General features: G+C 35.0%; 4 protein-coding genes across 4 annotated transcripts; 2 read left to right on the forward strand and 2 right to left on the reverse strand.

The window, feature by feature from the left end:
* Nucleotides 1-1,220: 1,220 nt before the first annotated feature.
* On the forward strand, nt 1,221-2,207 carry LOC133793840 (uncharacterized). The gene is made up of 2 exons (XM_062231095.1): nt 1,221-1,611; nt 1,704-2,207. The coding sequence occupies exons 1-2, from the start codon at nt 1,255-1,257 to the stop codon at nt 1,965-1,967; spliced, it is 621 nt and encodes a 206-aa protein (XP_062087079.1). The 5' UTR covers nt 1,221-1,254; the 3' UTR covers nt 1,968-2,207.
* Nucleotides 2,208-3,097: 890 nt separating this feature from the next.
* On the reverse strand, nt 3,098-4,306 carry LOC133795509 (uncharacterized). Its single transcript, XM_062232959.1, has 2 exons — nt 4,219-4,306; nt 3,098-4,113 (listed from the first exon to the last, which is right to left on the reverse strand). The coding sequence occupies exons 1-2, from the start codon at nt 4,304-4,306 to the stop codon at nt 3,098-3,100; spliced, it is 1,104 nt and encodes a 367-aa protein (XP_062088943.1).
* Nucleotides 4,307-7,546: 3,240 nt separating this feature from the next.
* Nucleotides 7,547-12,621, forward strand: LOC133797539 (protein SUPPRESSOR OF PHYA-105 1). The gene is made up of 8 exons (XM_062235465.1): nt 7,547-7,791; nt 8,122-9,474; nt 9,653-9,810; nt 9,951-10,773; nt 10,921-11,067; nt 11,241-11,549; nt 11,635-11,694; nt 11,790-12,621. Exons 2-8 carry the CDS (start codon nt 8,272-8,274, stop codon nt 11,979-11,981), a joined length of 2,892 nt encoding a protein of 963 aa, XP_062091449.1. The 5' UTR covers nt 7,547-7,791; nt 8,122-8,271; the 3' UTR covers nt 11,982-12,621.
* A 193-nt stretch (nt 12,622-12,814) lies between these two features.
* Nucleotides 12,815-14,964, reverse strand: LOC133795510 (uncharacterized). The gene is made up of 2 exons (XM_062232960.1): nt 13,056-14,964; nt 12,815-12,966 (listed from the first exon to the last, which is right to left on the reverse strand). The coding sequence occupies exons 1-2, from the start codon at nt 14,962-14,964 to the stop codon at nt 12,815-12,817; spliced, it is 2,061 nt and encodes a 686-aa protein (XP_062088944.1).
* Between the last annotated feature and the right edge of the window lie 3,900 nt (nt 14,965-18,864).

Raw genomic sequence — 18,864 nt, forward strand, 5'->3', positions numbered from 1 at the left:
ATAGAGCAAATTACGAAAAAAGATATGAAGAATAATCCCACTGAGAAGGAGATTAAGTGGAACTTCTTTAGTTGTCCTTGGATATTTCTGGTAATTTTTTTTATTATGATTATATTTTTATTAAGTTTATTTATTTTTGGATATTTTTTATTACATTTTGTGATATGATTTGAATTATTGTTTTGTCTCTTATAGATATGGATTTGTGAAGAAATGCCAAAGTTGGGCGACAAGGTAGGACAAAGAATCCCAGGAAACCATATTCCTCGATGGCTTGGTTGGAAAATAAATGATAAGCATAAACTCACAGTTACAAGAATATCAGAAGTAATAGAAAATGATGTTGAGGTATTTATCCACATACAAAATTATTTATTGTCTTGTATTAAAAAAAATATGATCAAGGCAACTTATGTTAGTTTATTTTCTTTGTGTATTAGTTTTTTGTGCGACCTACATTAGCTCCAACTTCAAAGGAGAAGGCAGAACTTTTTTATGAAAGGCTTGGTTGCTACAAGGACAATGAAGATGACGTAATTGATCAGATTTCTTCATTTTTAGTGGGTGATGTCATTCTACGTGATCCACAGTGTTCTGCGCCACATGTGGAGCCTCCATCTTCGGGTGTGGAGCCTCCATCTTCGAATATGGAGCCTTCCCAAATCAGTCCAATTTGTCAAATATCATACTTGCATCCATCTTCACAGCCTCCCTATTCTTATGATGCTCGTAGTGAGTTATTGGAATCAGTGAAGCGTTTGATAGCCGACCAAGAAAAGTTGCACAATGCAAGATATAAGGAGATTGAACGTGTAAATAAAGAAAGGCACGACGCAATAATGACAACCATCGCCAACCATGCTTACTTGAATAGAGTGAGGCATGAGACACTATTAGAAAGATTTGATGTTTTGATTGACATCTTTCGACCTATAGCTGCACAACTTTCTGGAGCTAGAGGAGAAAAGACTACAAAAGATAACCAACAAGTAAATTTTATTTGCAATAACTTTAATATAGCTATTTTTATTGTCATCTATATTTTTATTTATAATAATATGCCTTGTAACTTCATGGTTGTAGGATTCACCATCTTACACACACTTTTTTGGAGATGGATTTGTAACACCTATAGGAGAAAGGAACATGGAGGGTGGCCAAGCCTCCACGCCTGTAGGAGAGAAGATTGTTGAGAATACAACATCTGGTTTTCCTACACAATCTGCAGAAAACGAAGTCACCACACAGTCTCATATGTCTACAAATTCCTATGAGACACCGCCATCAATTATTTATGAAGGAATTACTAATGAAGAGCCTGGTGACGAGGTAGAACAAATCGTTCGAGATGGTCGAACGTTGAGGTTAAGAAAACGGGCCCCAAGCTTGAAATCACCATTCACACCGTGGCCGAGGAAACGTCGATACTCTAAGTTAGAACCTCCTATTTTCGACCCTTTTAGGCAACCTATTGAAGATGATGTGCAAGCATTCTTTAGGTGGTACAATGGCGATACAGGTGGTACAAGTTATATTCGTTGTGGCCAGATGTCACATGACAGAAGATTTTTTGAGATATTGTTGGCAAAGCAACGATATATTGATAGTGAGGTAAGCTTTATCATTCAAATATAGCATAATAATTATATAATACTAATTATATTCCCATCATAATTAATAATTAATAAATGTTTTTTTGGCAGCATGTCGATGAAATTACCTATTTATTTAGAAAAAGAATGGATAAATTTCATAATATCTTTCCAAAAGATATATGCATATTGACTGATGAGTTTGGACAACATGTGCGTGCACTATACCACGCGTCTCGACAAGAAAATAGTAATGTATGTAAAAAAACTCCAGAGCTAATGTTGTTTGTTGATGGAATCAGACCAGTTAGGGCGAGAGTTTGGTCGGATGTCAATTACTTCTATGTGCCTTGGAATGACGGTGAACAACACTAGATGTTAGTGGTAATTGACATCCGTAACTGGACGATATGGATTTATGACTCGATTCCAAGTCACTGGATCTCTATAGAGGCCATGAAAAAATCTGTGCAACCACTTGCAGAATATTTTCCTTTTTTACTTCAAGGCAGTGGCCATTTTGAAAACTTACGTCATCAGTGCAATCGTCACATGAATATAAAAGTAGCCCCTGCAGATACTGTTCCTCTTAACAAGAGAACGTAAGTTTTATTTTATATATTCTTTTTTAAATCCAAGCGACCATCGTGGTCTTTTGGAGTTCAAAAGACATTGAATTTGCACTATGCGACCATAAAAAACCTTGAATTTTCACTAAGCGACCATTATGGTCTTTTGGAGTTCAGAAGACCTTGAATTTGCACTAAGCGACCACAAAAGACATTGAATTTGCACTAAGCGACCATCATGATCTTTTGGGGTTTTTCCACCATTTTAAAGAAGACCTTGAATTTGCACTAATTAAATGAAATTCATAGATAAAATTACTTATAACATAGTAATTAAATGGTCTTATACTTTTATATTGTAATTCAATGATGTAATTAAATAGTTACAAAGACTTATATAATGTACTTTAATGGTGAAAGCACTTATATAATCTAATTATATATTGTAATTAAATGATTGACTCACTTACATAATGTACTTAAATGATTACAAACAATTATATAATATGGTCGCACAGGATCGCACATGGTCACATAATCTAATTATATATTGACACACTTAGATAATGTAATTAAATTGTTAATCAAACTTATATAATGTATAGAAATGATGTCATCACTTATATATTGTAATTAATTATCAAAAAATTAATTAATCAACTATGGTCGCATAGAGTCGTACATGGTCACATAGACCAATATTAGGATATACTCTGAAATACACCATGGTCGCACATGGTCGCACAGGTCGTATAAACTAATATTATGATGCACTTTGAAATACACTAAGGTCGCACAAGGTCGCACAAGCTTTCTCAAGATCCACATTAAGCACTTTAATTAGCATAAATTTGACAGATAGATCTGAATCAAGTTTGCATAGATCAAATACAAGAAACATTAAATATAGTATTTAGAGAACTAAATAATAATAAATCACACATGAGTTGTGCTTCTAACATCTGATGGCACTTGTCGACTAGGACATTTTTTTGAATTATGTCCTGATTGTCCACATGCTCCACAATTATATTTTTTCTTAGGGACTTCACCTTGGGAAGGTATGCGATTGATTTTTGGTCTTCCTTTAGTCTTGTCTTCAGGAGGTGCTATCACTTGTACTGCAATAACATCTTCAGGAATGTCGGTCCATTGTGAGTTTGGAGGAACAAGATAAATAGTTTCAGCATATGCTAATAACCAATATTCTGACGTGTGGTATTTTGAACACATAGAATATATGAGCTCCCCAGTATTTTGGGGTTGTGCCTTTCCTGCTGCTGCTATTGCATGGATACATGGAAGGTTATCAATATCGAAAACTTTGCACGTGCAACTCTTTGACCTTAAATTTACTATTGAATCGAGTTCTCCACACATCACATTGTACTCATTCTCGTTTAACTGGAGAGTTATCAATGAACCGACTTCATCCCATCTTTTACGTAATATTTCTTCCCTCCTCGGTGTCAATGGAGTTGTCACTGCATATGCTTCCCGTCGACGTTCAAGGAACCATTGTCCCATCGTGCTTATGATAAAATCGGTCATAGCAATAATAGGGTACTCTCTTGCCTTTCGCATCCAATTGTTCACTGACTCAACTATGTTAGTGGTCATGACTTCATATCGATTACCACCAAAATGTGCTCTAGACCACTTTCTGAACTTGACATCATTCTCAAGATACTTAGCGACATGTGGATATATTTTGCGAAGTTGGTCAAAGTGTTTATTAAACTCTTCGATACGGTACGCTATTGCAGCTTTCTTATACAATTTAGTCCCTGCAGCACTTTTGAAACAGTGTTTTATATTCTGTTTTACATGCCAATAACATGCCCCATGGGAAGCCATAACATAAACATGACGAACTGCATGTTTGATACTTTGATGTCTATCAGAAATAAAACATAAGTATGAGCTATCAGGTATCAACTCCTTCAACTTCTCTAAGAACCATGTCCATTAAGCGTTATTCTCACTGTCAACCAAACCCCATGCAATGGGGTAAGTATGATATTCACTATCTTGTGTAGTTGCTACTAATAACACACCCTTATGCTTAGTTTTGATCCAAGCCGCATCAATACCAATTACTTTCCTCATGTAAGTGAACCCTCTTATGGCCACACCTAAAGCCATAAAAAAGTACTTGAACTTATTTTCTGAATCAAGTTCAATGTGGGTAACTGTACCTGGATTTGCCCGCTTCAACATGTGACAATACGAAGGGAGCAAGGCAAAATTTTCTTTGGCCGTTTCTCTAATCAAATTTTGAGCCCACTGTTTTCCTTTCCAAGCTTTCCAATAACTGACTTGAACTTTCATTTCCTCACGCATGAATCCTGCGAGGCTTCTTGGGTTGAGTGGGTCTTTACTATTCTTAAAGTGTCCCTGTACACGAGAACCAATAACACGATTGGATGCTTGTCTATGATTGGCATTTCGGTTCATTAATGAGCAACTGTGAAGACTATAGTATTGTCGAATGACAAAGAAATCTGAATCTTTCATCTTTGTAGCACGGACTCTCCATGAGCAATCTTCACTAATACAACGAACCTCCTTTACAGACTTGGTTGATTTGGTTGTTCGCATTTCAAATCTCCCATTAATGGCGATGATGCTAAGATAATAACTCAAATCATCCTTACTCTCAAAGTGTTGACCCACTTTTAAATTAGATCCATCATGTCTGCCACTATTTTGACTTGCTTCTCTATTAAATTGTGCAAAATTTCCCATAAACGTATCAAAATGTTGATAAGGGATAATCTGACCTCCCCCGACTATATTGTCATTCCCAATTACATCATTATTTTCTTGAACTACTTTCTCACATTCCTCGAGTACATTGTTACCTCCCTCATGTACTATATCATCTGGTGTGGGATTGGAACCAATGATGTCTTCACCACTCTGCGCTATATCTTCACTCGGGACATAGCTTGGATCATTTGGAAATTGATCTATTACATGACACCCAAAATAGTTATCGTAAAAGCTTCCATTATCAAAAACACCATCATCACAACGAAATTCAACATCATCACCAGTGAATCCATTACCATCACCATCATTGACAAGCTTCATCTTTCCTTTATCATTATTCTTTTTGACGCACACATACAAAGGAATCACTTCTTTAGCTTTGTACAACTCCTTCAACAGATCCTCTACATCAGAATCACCACAAATCTTACTTGGTGCCATCTTGTTGAATGTTTCACCAGCCACCTTATGAGTTATTTCAATTTCATATAAATTTCGATCAACACCTACTTTTTCATAGACTTTATTCACTAGTTGATGAAACTTGATACTCCAGTCAACCACAAATCCCTTGTTGCAACCAGTACCAAACCATTCCCAAATACGATTACTTGTAATCTTCCACTCACCATTATAGTCCATGCATATAAAGATGTGATCCATACCTGTCATAAAGTTAAATATTCAAATTAACAAGTGTAAAATAAGAATACCACATGTGTGAATCTGAAAATTACACTAAGGTCGCATATGGTCGTTTAGTATAGTTTTTCGATTACATTGAGCGACCATGTGCGACCTACATGGTCGCACATGGTCGCATAGTATAGTTTTCCATTTACACTAAGCGACCATGTGCGACCTACATGGTCGCATAGTATAATTTTCCATTTACACTAAGCGACCATGTGCGACCAAAGGGTCGCCTTTGGTCGCATATGGTCGCATATTACAGGTCGTCTTCAACCTCGAACTGAGGTTATTTTCACACCAGATTTTTATTTTTTTCTTAGAAAAACCTAAATTTATGCTTCATGTTGTTATATAATTGTAAATAACAAATACTCAATCGTTGAACGTGAGATTATAGTCAATTACTAACCTTTACAATTCTTGGATGGAATTTTCACTTCTTTAATGGTTTCTTGATTTTCTTAAGTCAAATGTAAATATGAATATCATTGAAGAAGAAAGACTTGAGTATTGTAATGGAGATGAAGAGAAGAACTCAATGAAGATGAAGAAAACTTTAGAAAATATGGAGAGAAAGACCTTCAAGAGAGGTCACGGTCTTTTTCCCTAGGGTTTACTCCTTTTTTTTTTAATGTTAATTTAATGTTAATTATATTTATTAAATTAATTATTAAGTTAAGTTTAAAAGTTGGTCATTTTGCTAATAAAAATATTTCAAAAATCATTTTGCTAATAAAAGTTTTCATTATGGTCAGTTTGCAAACTGACTCGCTTTCTCACGTGAAATTGAGGAACTTAATATTTATCCGGTTTTAGGTTATGTTTAATTTAATTTTTTACTACATTTATATTTTATACTTGTTTCTATGTATAATTTTTCTTAAAATAAAATCACTCTATCATACATGTTTTCACACTATACAAATACGCTCGCGCTAGATTTTATCTATAAATTCAAATTGTGGATAAGTATTCTTTCAACAAAAAAAAATTGTGGATAAGTATATATAAAAATTGAGAAATATAGATATTTCTATTGAAAATAATAAAAAAAATATTTGATACAACATAGGCAATCGGCAATAGCCAATGAGAGGAGCATATAGGGAGTAACAGTAGTGAAAGCAGCGGTGATCCCAATAGTGTTTCATTCTGTGGTGAGTGGTTCGATCCAAAGCCACCAATGTCGAGATTCGGCGCCAATTGGCATTGAAAACCCAAACAATGTTTGGTTCGGCTTCGGCGCATCCCTTTTTAGTTTTAATCTTCTTACGAAAAATTCCTCAAAAGATCAACGGCTTACATTCCTGTGGATTCCGGAATCTGTGGGGTCCCACCCATTTCTCCTCCATTTGCGTTGGGCTGGGCCCACTTTCCTACGACACTGAATATCAAACCTCATCTTGCTAGTTGCTATATATATATATATATATTTTTTCTTTTTTTTCCAATCACTTTTTAGATATAAAAACTAAAGAAAACTCCAAGTCAAGTGATCGTTACGTGGCTTCCTAGCCAACCACATATTTATATGTGTCTGTATCAATATTATTACTTTCCATTCCTCTTTTTGATTCTTATTCTTATTATCCTTGTCGTTATTTTCACTGATGAGAAGGGTAAAAAAAATTGAGAATATTTGAAATTAATTAATCTCTGGGTTAGTATATCTGTTATACAGTAATTAATCTATAAATAAAATAAATTTTGAAACCTTAACTTAGATTATATTAAGATAATAGTATATTGAATAAGTAAAAAGATCTTGCCAAACTATTATATAATGGGGTAAATAATGTTGATGTCGTGGCTACACTTTTGACCAGATATCCAAGGTCCAAAGCTGTCAGTCTTTATATAAAGAGAATTTGATTTGGTCTATTGTGTTGTACGTATTACTGTTCTATAGATCATAACATAACATATATTTACACACACATATATATATATAACATCATCCACACTCACTCTTTCGAGTTACTTTACCTGTGTGTAAGAAATTCCTCAAGATATTTTTGCACAGAACAAGAAAAAGTTTGTGACTCTCGTTGAGTCTGTCTTTCAAGCTATTAGGTTCTCTTTTTAAGCTTCAAAGGATTGGTCCTTGGGTCACTTTCTTCGTCCTTTTCTTTCTCTCATGATGCTCAATATTTCTCTCACTGGTAAACCCTTCCTTCTTTATTTTCTTTAGTCAAGTTTGATTGAGATTAGTGTTTGCGTCTTACCCTCTTCATATATTTGATCATAAATATCTTCGGAGTATAACTATTGTGGCTGTGTTTTCTTAACTCTTTTTCTTGAATGGAATTGATGATGTTGCATTACTAGTTTAGCTTGTTTTTGTTAGTAAATTTCTTCTTCACTTGTTTTTGTTAGGTATGTAATAATGTTTAACTTTCTAAACACATGCTTATTATTAAATTTCCTCTTTTGGAAATCTGGGTTAAAAATTACAATTATTGATTATTTTTACATGTGATATTTATTGATAGGCTTCAGTTATTTCTACATCAGTGTGTTTGGAGGATGGTCTGGAATGAGATGAAATGGCTGTAAATGCTGTGGAAGGGAATAGAGATTTGCAGCAAAAGGGTATTATGCTCTTTGTTTAAAACCAATCAAGGGGTCAATTTTTTTTAATAATGGAGGATAAGGATTTGAATAGGTGTGTTACTTCTTTGGCTGGATCTGAACCTTTATGCAGTACCCCTTTTGCTATTGATGATGCCAGGCTTAAATTAACAATGGCGAACAGTAGAAACCCGGATATGGATTTGGCTTCAGTTGGTAGCCCAAGTAGTTCTAGACAAGGCCTAATATGGAAAAATCAATATGATATGCCTTTACTTGATGAACCCTTGTTCCAAGAAGAGAATTATCAGGTTTTGTCTCGAGTAAGAGAGGAGTTTGCTATGCAGAATAAGAGAGGTGAGCATTTTTCAAACAAGCATGTTGGGCAAGACAAAGATGAAATGCCTGCACATACAAGATTTAATGATGATAATAAGATCATCTCAAGCAATGGCCTACTTGTTGGGAATAGAAAACTGAAGACCATTTCAAGGGGTAGCTTCTCTCAGTTACTTGTGAAGAAAAAGATGAAGGGAAAGGGAATTGTTACCAAATTTCCAGAAGTTTACAGTGCAAGTCTGGACCAAAACAATGAAAAACATGATTATGATGCTGAGGTAGCTTCTACTGCTGATTTAAAAACAGGTACTAACATTGATCAGAATCATTCACATGGGATTCTCAGGTCACTTCCAGAATCTTATAGTAATGGAATCAGCCTGAGGGAATGGCTCGAATGCGAGTCTCATAAGGTAGACAAAGCTGAAAGGCTGCTCATATTTAAGCAAATTGTGCAGTTGGTGGAATTTTCCCACTCTCAAGGTTCTTCCATGCTAGACCTGAGACCAACCTGCTTCACCATTTTGCCATCAAATAAGATTCAATACATTGGTTCATTGGCCTTGACAGACACAATGGGCAGTGTTCTTCCAGATTTAAATAAGAAAAGGCAAGTGGATCCGAACGCAAATTCCAGCCATAGTTTAAGTGCTAAGCAACAAAAACTTAGCGAGGCAATGAGATCTCTTAGAAACCAGCCTAAAATAGGGAAGGAGACTGAATGTTACATGGCTGTTTCACAAACTTACGGATGTAGAGATCCTCAAGTGCATAAAGATTCCAGCTACCGAAATACTCAAATTGCAAGACAACAACAATCCATTGCTTTACCAGGTCAGTTGGAAAAGCAGTGGTATACTTGTCCAGAGGGTCTTGAAGAAAGAGGTTGTACTCTTTCATCAAATATATATGGACTTGGCGTTCTTCTTTTTGAGGTAAGAAGACATATATGAAATGTATACTATATTATTTAGTTTCTTAAAACTCCTATAGCTTTGTGTGGTCTCTAAACTTAAATTTGCTACTCCTTTCTTGCTTGACTTTTTATAGTAGGAGATGTAATAGAATAATCTGTCATTGCAAGTTTCAACTAATATGGGCTGTTTACCTCAGTTGCTGTGCATTTCTGAATCATGGGAGGCTCATTCCACAATTATGTTTGATTTGGGCCGTCGGATTTTTCCACCGAAGTTCCTCTCAGAACAGCCACTAGAAGCTGGACTTTGTCTTTGGCTTCTTCACCCCAAGCCTTTGTCTCGTCCAACTATTAGGTATCATAATCTGCGGCCATTTCATTTGTCTACCATCTCTTACAGTTCTATTGTAGTGGTTAAACATGTTCTTGTATGTTGAGTGTTAAACATATTGATGGCTGAAGACTTTTTTGTTGTTCGTTTTTGTATGTTAACAGAGAAATTCTGCAATCAGAATTGATATGTGGCTCTGAAGATTTGAATTCCGGGGGTGTTTTCCCAAATTCTGCTGGAATTATTGATTCCCAATCAGAGGTATTACTTAAATTTTTAGCTTCAATGGAAGAAGAAAAGCAAAAGCGTGCCTCTAAGTTAAGTGAAGAAATAAGATGCTTAGAAGAAGATATTTCAATGGTTGAGGGAAGGTACTTATCAAGGACATCCTCAGATTTTTCATGTGAGAAGGAGTTTTCTCTTGTAAAAGAAGAGGGATTTTGTCCAGAAGAGTCAAGTTCAACGTCAAAGAAGAATGAAGATACATTGATGAAAAATATTACTCAGTTGGAGAATGCTTACTTCTACATGAGATCCCAAATCCAGCATAAAACAACTGCTGTTACATCCCAATCTGATAAAGAACTGCAAAAGAAGAAAGAAAAGAAATGTCATGTGAAAATTAAGAATGAAGACTCAAGCATGAATCAGGCTTCATATGATCGTATTGGAGCCTTTTTCGATGGATTATGCAAGTTTGCTCGCTACAGCAAGTTTAAAGTATGTGGAACACTTAAAAATGGAGATTTTTTTAACTCTACCGGTGCCATTTGCTCTTTGAGTTTCGATCGCGACGAGGACTACATTGCTGCAGCCAAAGTATCAAAGAAAATTAAGATCTTTGAGTTTGCTGCCTTAGCAAATGATGCAACTGATATCCATTACCCTGTTGTTGAGTTGTTAAACAAGTCTATGCTCAGCTGTGTATGCTGGAACTACTACATCAAGAACTATCTAGCATCAACAGATTATGATGGAGTGGTAAAGGTGTGTTTTTGTAGTTAGCTAAACAATACTCTGGTAACATAGTCTGCTTTAAATGATGATAATTCTCTTGGCATTGAAGTTTTGATTTCATTTTAGTTGATCTGCTTGTTAATAAAGCCTGTGTTGTTGTGTGTGGATGAGCTACAGATGTGGGATGCAGCTACCGGCCAAGAATGCTACCAATACAGCGAGCATCAGAAGAGGGCTTGGTCTGTTGACTTCTCTCGAACTAACCCAACAACGTTTGCTAGTGGAAGTGACGATTGTTCTGTAAAATTGTGGAACGTTAACGATGTATGAACTCTCTTTTGTCATTTCAACATTGGTTTTCTCATGCTTATTTGCTTATTGTATTACAACTCGTATTAACTCAGCTACTATGACCCTTAGTAATTTGGTGCTCATATTTTTCGATATTTTGGTACAATGAAGTGACATAACCAAATTCTTGGACGCTAATTGTGCAGAAAAGTTCAGTGGAAACCATCTATTGCCCTGCCAACGTCTGCTGTGTCCAGTTCTCTGATTACTCTAGTAATCAGTTGGTCATCGGGTCTGCTGATTACAAAATCTACGGCTATGATCTTCGCCACGTTAAAAGTCCTTTGTGCACTTTAGCTGGTCATGGAAAAGCCGTTAGCTATGTAAAATTCTTGGATGCTGAAACTCTTGTTTCTGCGTCCACAGACAACACTTTAAAGCTTTGGAATCTCAACAAAACCATCTCAGCCGACCATGGTAGCAGTTTATCCTATACCGGTCATACTAATGAGAAGGTAGTTATTATATTCTATCTTTAGTTATTCCTTTCAAAATACAGTACGTTACATGAGTCTTAACATTCACCACCTGCTTGTTCAGAACTTTGTTGGATTATCTGTTTTGGATGGATATATAGCCTGCGGTTCAGAAACAAATGAGGTAAGTGTCTCTAGTTCTTTCTGAATAATTCCATTAAAGTTCAAATTCAAAATATTATGATTAACCAATTGTATTTTATCTTTTGCTTGTTTCAGGTGTATAGTTATCACAAATCTCTACCAATGCATATAGCTTCACACTCGTTTGGATCAGTTGATCCCGTTACTGGACATGAGATTAGCGATGATAGCGGACAGTTTGTTTCAAGTGTCTGTTGGAGAAGAAAGTCTAATACGGTAGTTGCTGCCAACTCTATTGGAGTCCTAAAGCTGCTGCAGATGGAGTAATGGAAATGGCTTCCAAAGGATTTCTCCTTTGCCTTCTTGATGTGGAGATACAAATTGAAAGAAGAAATTCATTCAGATACTCGTATGAAAAGTGAATTGAAATGTGGCCCTTCATGGTGGTTAAGGATCTTTACCTCTGCAGTTGGTTGGTTTGTTTTGCTCATTCCTATCCCAAGGATTTCTTTTTTCCTTCTTGGGGTGGTGCGGTGGATCGTTTCATGTAGTGGAAGAAAAAGAAAATTACTCTGGCTAAAGGCTCAAGTTGAAAGAGAAAGAAAGACAATTTGTATATAAGCCCTCCAAGTTGAGATTTTATGAATCAATTGTTATATGAAAAATTTGTAAATTGTAATCGATTTATACCCCTTAATTTCACATTATAATTAGGACTGAATGAAGTCATTTTGACTTAAAAGCAACGTGATTATAAATCAGTGCTAAATGGCTAAATTCAGAGATTATCAGGCAAGTTAGGACATGGCCCTCGAAGCCAATTACATTATCAACATCTGCATACCAGAATAGAAATCTTGCTGCTCAAAAAAAGGAAGGACAAAAAGAAGGGCAGAAATTGTACCAAGAAGGAAACTTCTGCTGTGTTCAGATGTTATCATAAGAGTGAAAAAATATTCTTACACAACTTTGGTTCTTTTCAGTATGATGTCAATCATATATTCAGGCAGAACTACCTATTCCCATCCTTTTTTTTCTTGGCTTTTTCTTCTTGCCATTTGCTTTTATTTCTTTGGTTTCTACTGATCATTTTCATATCTCAGATTTAGACTGAAGCTGACCTGTATTTTTCTCTTACAAAGAGTTGGTAAAACAAAGATCTATGGGAGCTCCGAATCTGAGGCATGTCCAGATGATGTTCTTTTTAGTCTTGGACTTATCATAAGTAGCTGACTTTCCGAATTTCTTCGCATACTTCGCCTGTTAGAATTTATTTGTGGAGGCTTAAGTGTTTGTGCCCGTGTTATTGTGCCTGTTTGTTTTGTTTTAAGGTTAATGATCAAACAGAAAAATCAAAATCGAGCGCAATCCAGTTAAAACAGCCAAGGGGAGGGGACAAACCTGGTTTATTTGTTTTTGCATCTGAAGATTTCTTGGTCATTGAGAGTTTCTTGTTCATACTATCAGATGAAGTTAAAGACTTCCTTTCTTGTGTTGATGGCAATGTATCCTCAATTATATTCACTCCTTCATCTCCACAAATCGAAGCTGCTTCGCTTCCCGACTCTTCAGAGTGATCTTTTGAGCTTGCATTTGTTTTTTCTTTCTCCAAACTTCTATAAACAAACATGTGAAATGGAATTTGTAATATTGATGAGAACTGATCAGGGCATCCCCAAGAAGTTGAGTTTCTGAGAAGGCTTGACTCAATGTCAAAGTAATCTAGAAGTGGCACTGGAGAGTCTTGCTGGTTGTTGCAGTCGGGAGGATTCAATGATATAAACCTTTTCATGTAGCGAAGAATCCTGCAGATGGATGAGAAGCTTGGCCGCTGATGTGGATCAGCATGCCAACATTTCTTCGTAAAATTAGTCACATATTTTGGTGTCTGAAAAGGGAACAAAGGCCTTTCTCCAGCTCTAATGTTTCGGCTCATTTTGTCCCCTTGGAGATGACCATCCTCAAAAGGAACTTTCCCAGTTAGAAGCTCAAAGCAAACCATTCCAAAGCTGTAAACATCTGACTTTTCAGCGTACTTTGAATTCTCAGCAGTTCCAGTCTGTTCTTGCTCCTCCAAAACCTCTGGAGCATACCAAATGAATGGAAGAGTTTCATTCTGATTTGAAGGGCTCCTCACAGAAGCTAAGCCAAAACCCGAAACTTTCGCAAGCAAGTAGTTCCCTTCTATGGAGATATTACTACTCGTTCTTGCTCTAACAAGTATGTTAGAAGGGTTTAAATCTCCATGGTAAATTCGATTCGAGTGGAGATATTCCATTCCTCTTGCAATCTGAAGCATTAGATCAACTGCCACAGGAAGCGAAAATGGAATCCGCTTCCGTGGACCACAAATCTCTTTGATGTAGCTGAAAAGATCTTTACTCATAAGCTCCATAACCAAAAACCACTCTTTCTTTTCCTCATCAGCAAAACCACAAAGAAAGTTAACTATATTGGGGTGAGAAAGAGATAACAATGAAGAAATCTCCGGCAATAGAGGTTCAGGATCACCAAAGAAGTGTCTTGAGACAAAGCTCTCACCAAACCAAATGATCTCCTTGTATTGACTTCTAGCACCTAATCTTCTCCTCACTTGGTAGTCTTTGGATTTTAGTAAGATTGAAAGTGGTAAGAGCTTTCCATTGAAAGGCTCCGACCCATCAACGCTATCGAAAAGAAAATCTATAAGACGCTGCTCATTCTTACTCAAGCCTAAGATTTTCTTCTCCTTGATCCTATTGAGCATAACCCATTTGTCTTCTTTCCAAACCATGTCCAACCGGTTACAAAATTCTTGACTAACCAAATACTGCTTCCCAAATTTCCACTGAAAAAGCTTCCAATCTCTGTATTCTTTCAAGTATTTTCCATGGTACAGACGTTTCTTCTTTTGCATCTCATCTTGATCAGAACCAGAGATTTCTCCAACCATTTCGATTGCTTCGAAGACACTTGGAAGGCAACAAAGTATATTGTGGATATGAAACTTGACGCAATCGGAGTTATGATGGAGATGAATGGCTTTTGCCCACCAATCCTTGGTTTCTAAGCATTGCTTAACATAAGTTTCTCCTTCTCTGCAAACTCCATAGACCTCTCTTAATGGTTGCTCGAGAATTCTCCACTTATTCGTGTTCTTCTCTTCGAATCTCAGATTAAGTCTCATCTCCTCTGATATTGAATCATAAGCAGAGCTGAAGATATCATATAACAAAAAGCATTGTCTCTCATTGATTTGTATGTTGTCTCGGAACACCAATAGCGCCTTTAAACTTCCTAACACCTCTCCAATCTGACGAAATTGCTCCATTTTTATGTGAAGTCTGATCAAAGGTATTAGAATTAGAAAGAAGTATCTGAAAAAACAAACAATAGTACAAATACTGACCAGACACTGCTCCGCTGAAAATGCAAAAATGGGGCTCTCTTGTTCTCTAAGATTTAGAAAAGTCTCACATTCACATCTAAGATTTCTTGGCTAAGACAAGAAAATAAATATTAAAAAAAGATAATACAAAACCGGATATTCGAAAAGAATTGCACAAAATCTTACCGGAAAATGGCGAAGTGAGAATTCCCGGTTCGTGGAATCAACTAAAGCATGGTCGAAAGAGCAGGGGATGAGGAGAACCCCCACGTATGCGGAAATTTGTACCAGAAGGAAAATGGTGAATTTTCCGGGAAAATGTTTTCTGGGAAGTTTGGCTTGTTGGATAGGAAGTTTTTAGATATGTTGTTGTTGATAAATGACGATGGTCCTTCAAGTGCGGCTTGGTGCGGAATTGTTATCGAGAATGTTAGACATTCGCATATGAATTTTGGGGGAAAACTTGTTAACGGTTCTAACGGAATTTTAACTCTCTTGCGCGCCTTTTTTTTTTAAGAATAACGAAAAAACTGATTATTATTATTATTATATTTACATTCTCTAATTTTTTTTATTCGCGCCATTTTCTAATTCTTGAATTTAATTTAATTAAATCTAAATTATTAAAAAATGATAATTATAACACTTTTTAAGGGTATACATACATGCTAATTAAAGAAAATTTAATGATTATTATTTAAATTTTTGATAAATTATACCCGTAAAAAATTTGGAATAAATTAAAAAAATGTATACTTAATTAGTAATATTTTTTTCATAAAAAAATTACTAATATTTTTAAATTTAATAATTTGGTGGTAAAAAAAATAAAAATAATCATTCATTATGGATCACCTTTCAGGTGTGATAGAGTAGACAATTAGCGAAATCAGGTTCAAAACTATATTTAGGGGTGAGCACGGTGTGGTTTGGGCGGTTTGAACACTTTTTAATACACCACGCCACAAATGCGGTTTAGTAACTAGAACACACCATGCGGTGTGATTTGGTTGCACCAAACCGACCAAACCAAACCATTTTTTGCGGTGTGGTTTGGGCGGTTTTCCACGGTTTGTGTTAAAAAATATGCCATAACAAAATTTAAATTTTTAAAAAAATACTAAATCCTTAGTTCATAACAAATCCTTAATAAGTTCTAAACAACATCACAAGTTATCAATTAAGTTTAGTGAAACACAAAAAAAATATACAAGTCTCCCATATTGGGTAACTATAAAAAATGGTATATATGTAAAGTTTATTTTTTTTAATATATTTGTAAGTATGCGGTGCGGTGCGGTGCAAACCAAAATTTCACACCGCCAAACCGCGCACCGCACCGCACCGCACCACGCGGTTTAGCTAAAATACAAACCATACCGAACCAATACACTTTTGACACCGCGGTTTGTGGTGTAGTATGGTGCGGTGCGGTCGGTCACCGCGGTTTGTCGGTTTAGATGCTCACCCCTAACTATATTAGTCACTCTAATAAATTTAAGGATCAGCAATGTTATGTGAATGAACAAATTTTTAAGGTTTAAAAATAATATCTTATTATAAATTTGGAAAATTGAGGGTATAATGGTACTGTTTGGTAATAATTAAAAAAATAGTTTATTTATTTAATTAATTAAAATTTTGAAATTTAAACATAAAATAATGTTTGGTAACTCTATTTTTATTTATTATTTTTTAAATTTTAAACAAAATTTATTAAATTTTGAAAATAGAAAATTTTAACTTTCAAAAAAATTTTAAACCGTTTTCGACTTTTCGTTTTTTTTTTTCTCTTCTTCAAATCAGCACCTTATTTTATATTGTTAAACAAAAAATAAAAATAAAAATTAGGGATTTTTTTGCAAATACATATATCAGGAACTTTTTTTGCAAAAATACGGTTCTTATATATTTAATTCATTAATATATATGTATTTTATATTGTATTCAATATTACGGTTTGCAAGTTGGTCTCCCACTCTTCCTTCTACACAATCTCCATCTCTCCCATCTTCATGATATCATCTTTTTTTCTCTACTAACCATTGCCGAACTGTATAACTTCAACAAAGCAACCAGAAATCTCCTCCCGTCAAATCCAAAACACTCAAATCCGCAACAAAAAATTGAAAAACCAACAAAATCTGCAATTAGGTTGAAATCCTATTGCATTGTGACTTCAAAAACAAACCCAACCACTCAAATCATTGCAACTTTCAGGTAAGTTCTTATTACTTTTGTTGCTATGTTTTTTGTTGTTTGGTGTTTCAAAGGCTGCTCTGAATATTGAATAAGTTGCTTATGGGTTGCTCTGAATCTAGTACATATTGCTGTTAATATTTAGGTTGCTGCAAACAAGAGATTGACAGTGAGTAGGATAAGAGAGCTATTGTCAATTTCATGAAATGAGGTAAAACTGAATTTCTGGGTTGCTGATTATGTTGCTGACTAGTTTCTTTAAGTTTAATGAAGGTTGCTGACAAGCTTGCATAAGATATTCTCTATTTTCTTTATATTTTCTTGAATGATTTGGTTGAATCTGAATGGGTTGCTGTAAACATTTAGGTTGCTACAAACAATCGATTGACAGTAAGTAGGATAAGAGAGCTATTGTCAATTTTATAAAATGAGTTAAAACTGAATTTCTGGGTTGCTGATTATGTTGCTGACTAGTTTCTCTAAGTTTAATGAATGTTGTTGACTAGCTTGCTTAACATATTCTCTATTTTCTTTATATTTTCTTGATTGATTTGGTTGAATCTGAATGGGTTGCTGTAAATATTTAGGTTGCTACAAACAATCGATTGGAAGTGAGTAGGATAAGAGAACTATTGTCAATTTTATGAAATGAGTTAAAACTGAATTTCTAGGTTGCTAATTATGTTGCTGACTAGTTTCTTTAAGTTTAATGAAGGTTGCTGACTAGCTTGCTTAACATATTCTTTATTTTTTTTTTTATATTTTCTTGATTGATTTGGTTGAATCTGAATGGGTTGCTGTAAATATTTAGGTTGCTATAAACAATCGATTAGAAGTGAGTAGGATAAGAGAGCTATTGTCAATTTTATGAAATGAGTTAAAACTGAATTTCTGGGTTGCTGATTATGTTGCTGACTAGTTTCTTTAGGTTTAATGAAGGTTGCTGACTAGCTTGCTTAAGATATTCTCTATTTTTTTTTAATATTTTCTTGAATGATTTGGTTGAATCTGAATGGGTTGCTGTAAATGTTTAGGTTGCTACAAACAATCGATTGGAAGTGAGTAGGATAAGAGAGCTATTGTCAATTTTATGAAATGAGTTAAAACTGAATTTCTGGGTTGCTGATTATGTTGCTGACTAGTTTCTTTAAGTTTAATAAAGGTTGCTGACTAGCTTGCTTAACATATTCTCTATTTGTTGCTTAGGTTGCTTATGAGTTGATTTAAATTTGGTTATAATAATGATTGTGAACTGTTGAATAAGTTGATTACGGTTTAACATGATGTTTAAATATTATGGTTTAACATCATTTTAGGTTTCTTTACAAGTTGCTTGAAGGGTTGTGCTTTTTATATGGTTAAATAATGAAAGAGAAATCACCTGTTATAATGAAATTACTCTAGTTATTTTTATAAGATTGGTTATTTTTCAACAGGTTTTAAATGGATCGACTTCCTTGTGCCCATGCAATTGCTGTTTTTAAAGAAATGAATCAAGATCTTTATCAATATTGTTCTCCATATTACACCAAGGAAGCCATGGTTGCAACTTACAAAGAAAGTATATACCCACTTGGCAATGAAGACACTTGGAAAATACCTGAATATATCAAAGTTGTGAAAATACACCATCCGGAAGGAAAA

The sequence above is a fragment of the Humulus lupulus genome, chromosome 8 (assembly GCF_963169125.1).
Source record: "Humulus lupulus chromosome 8, drHumLupu1.1, whole genome shotgun sequence".
Classification (NCBI taxonomy): domain Eukaryota; kingdom Viridiplantae; phylum Streptophyta; class Magnoliopsida; order Rosales; family Cannabaceae; genus Humulus; species Humulus lupulus.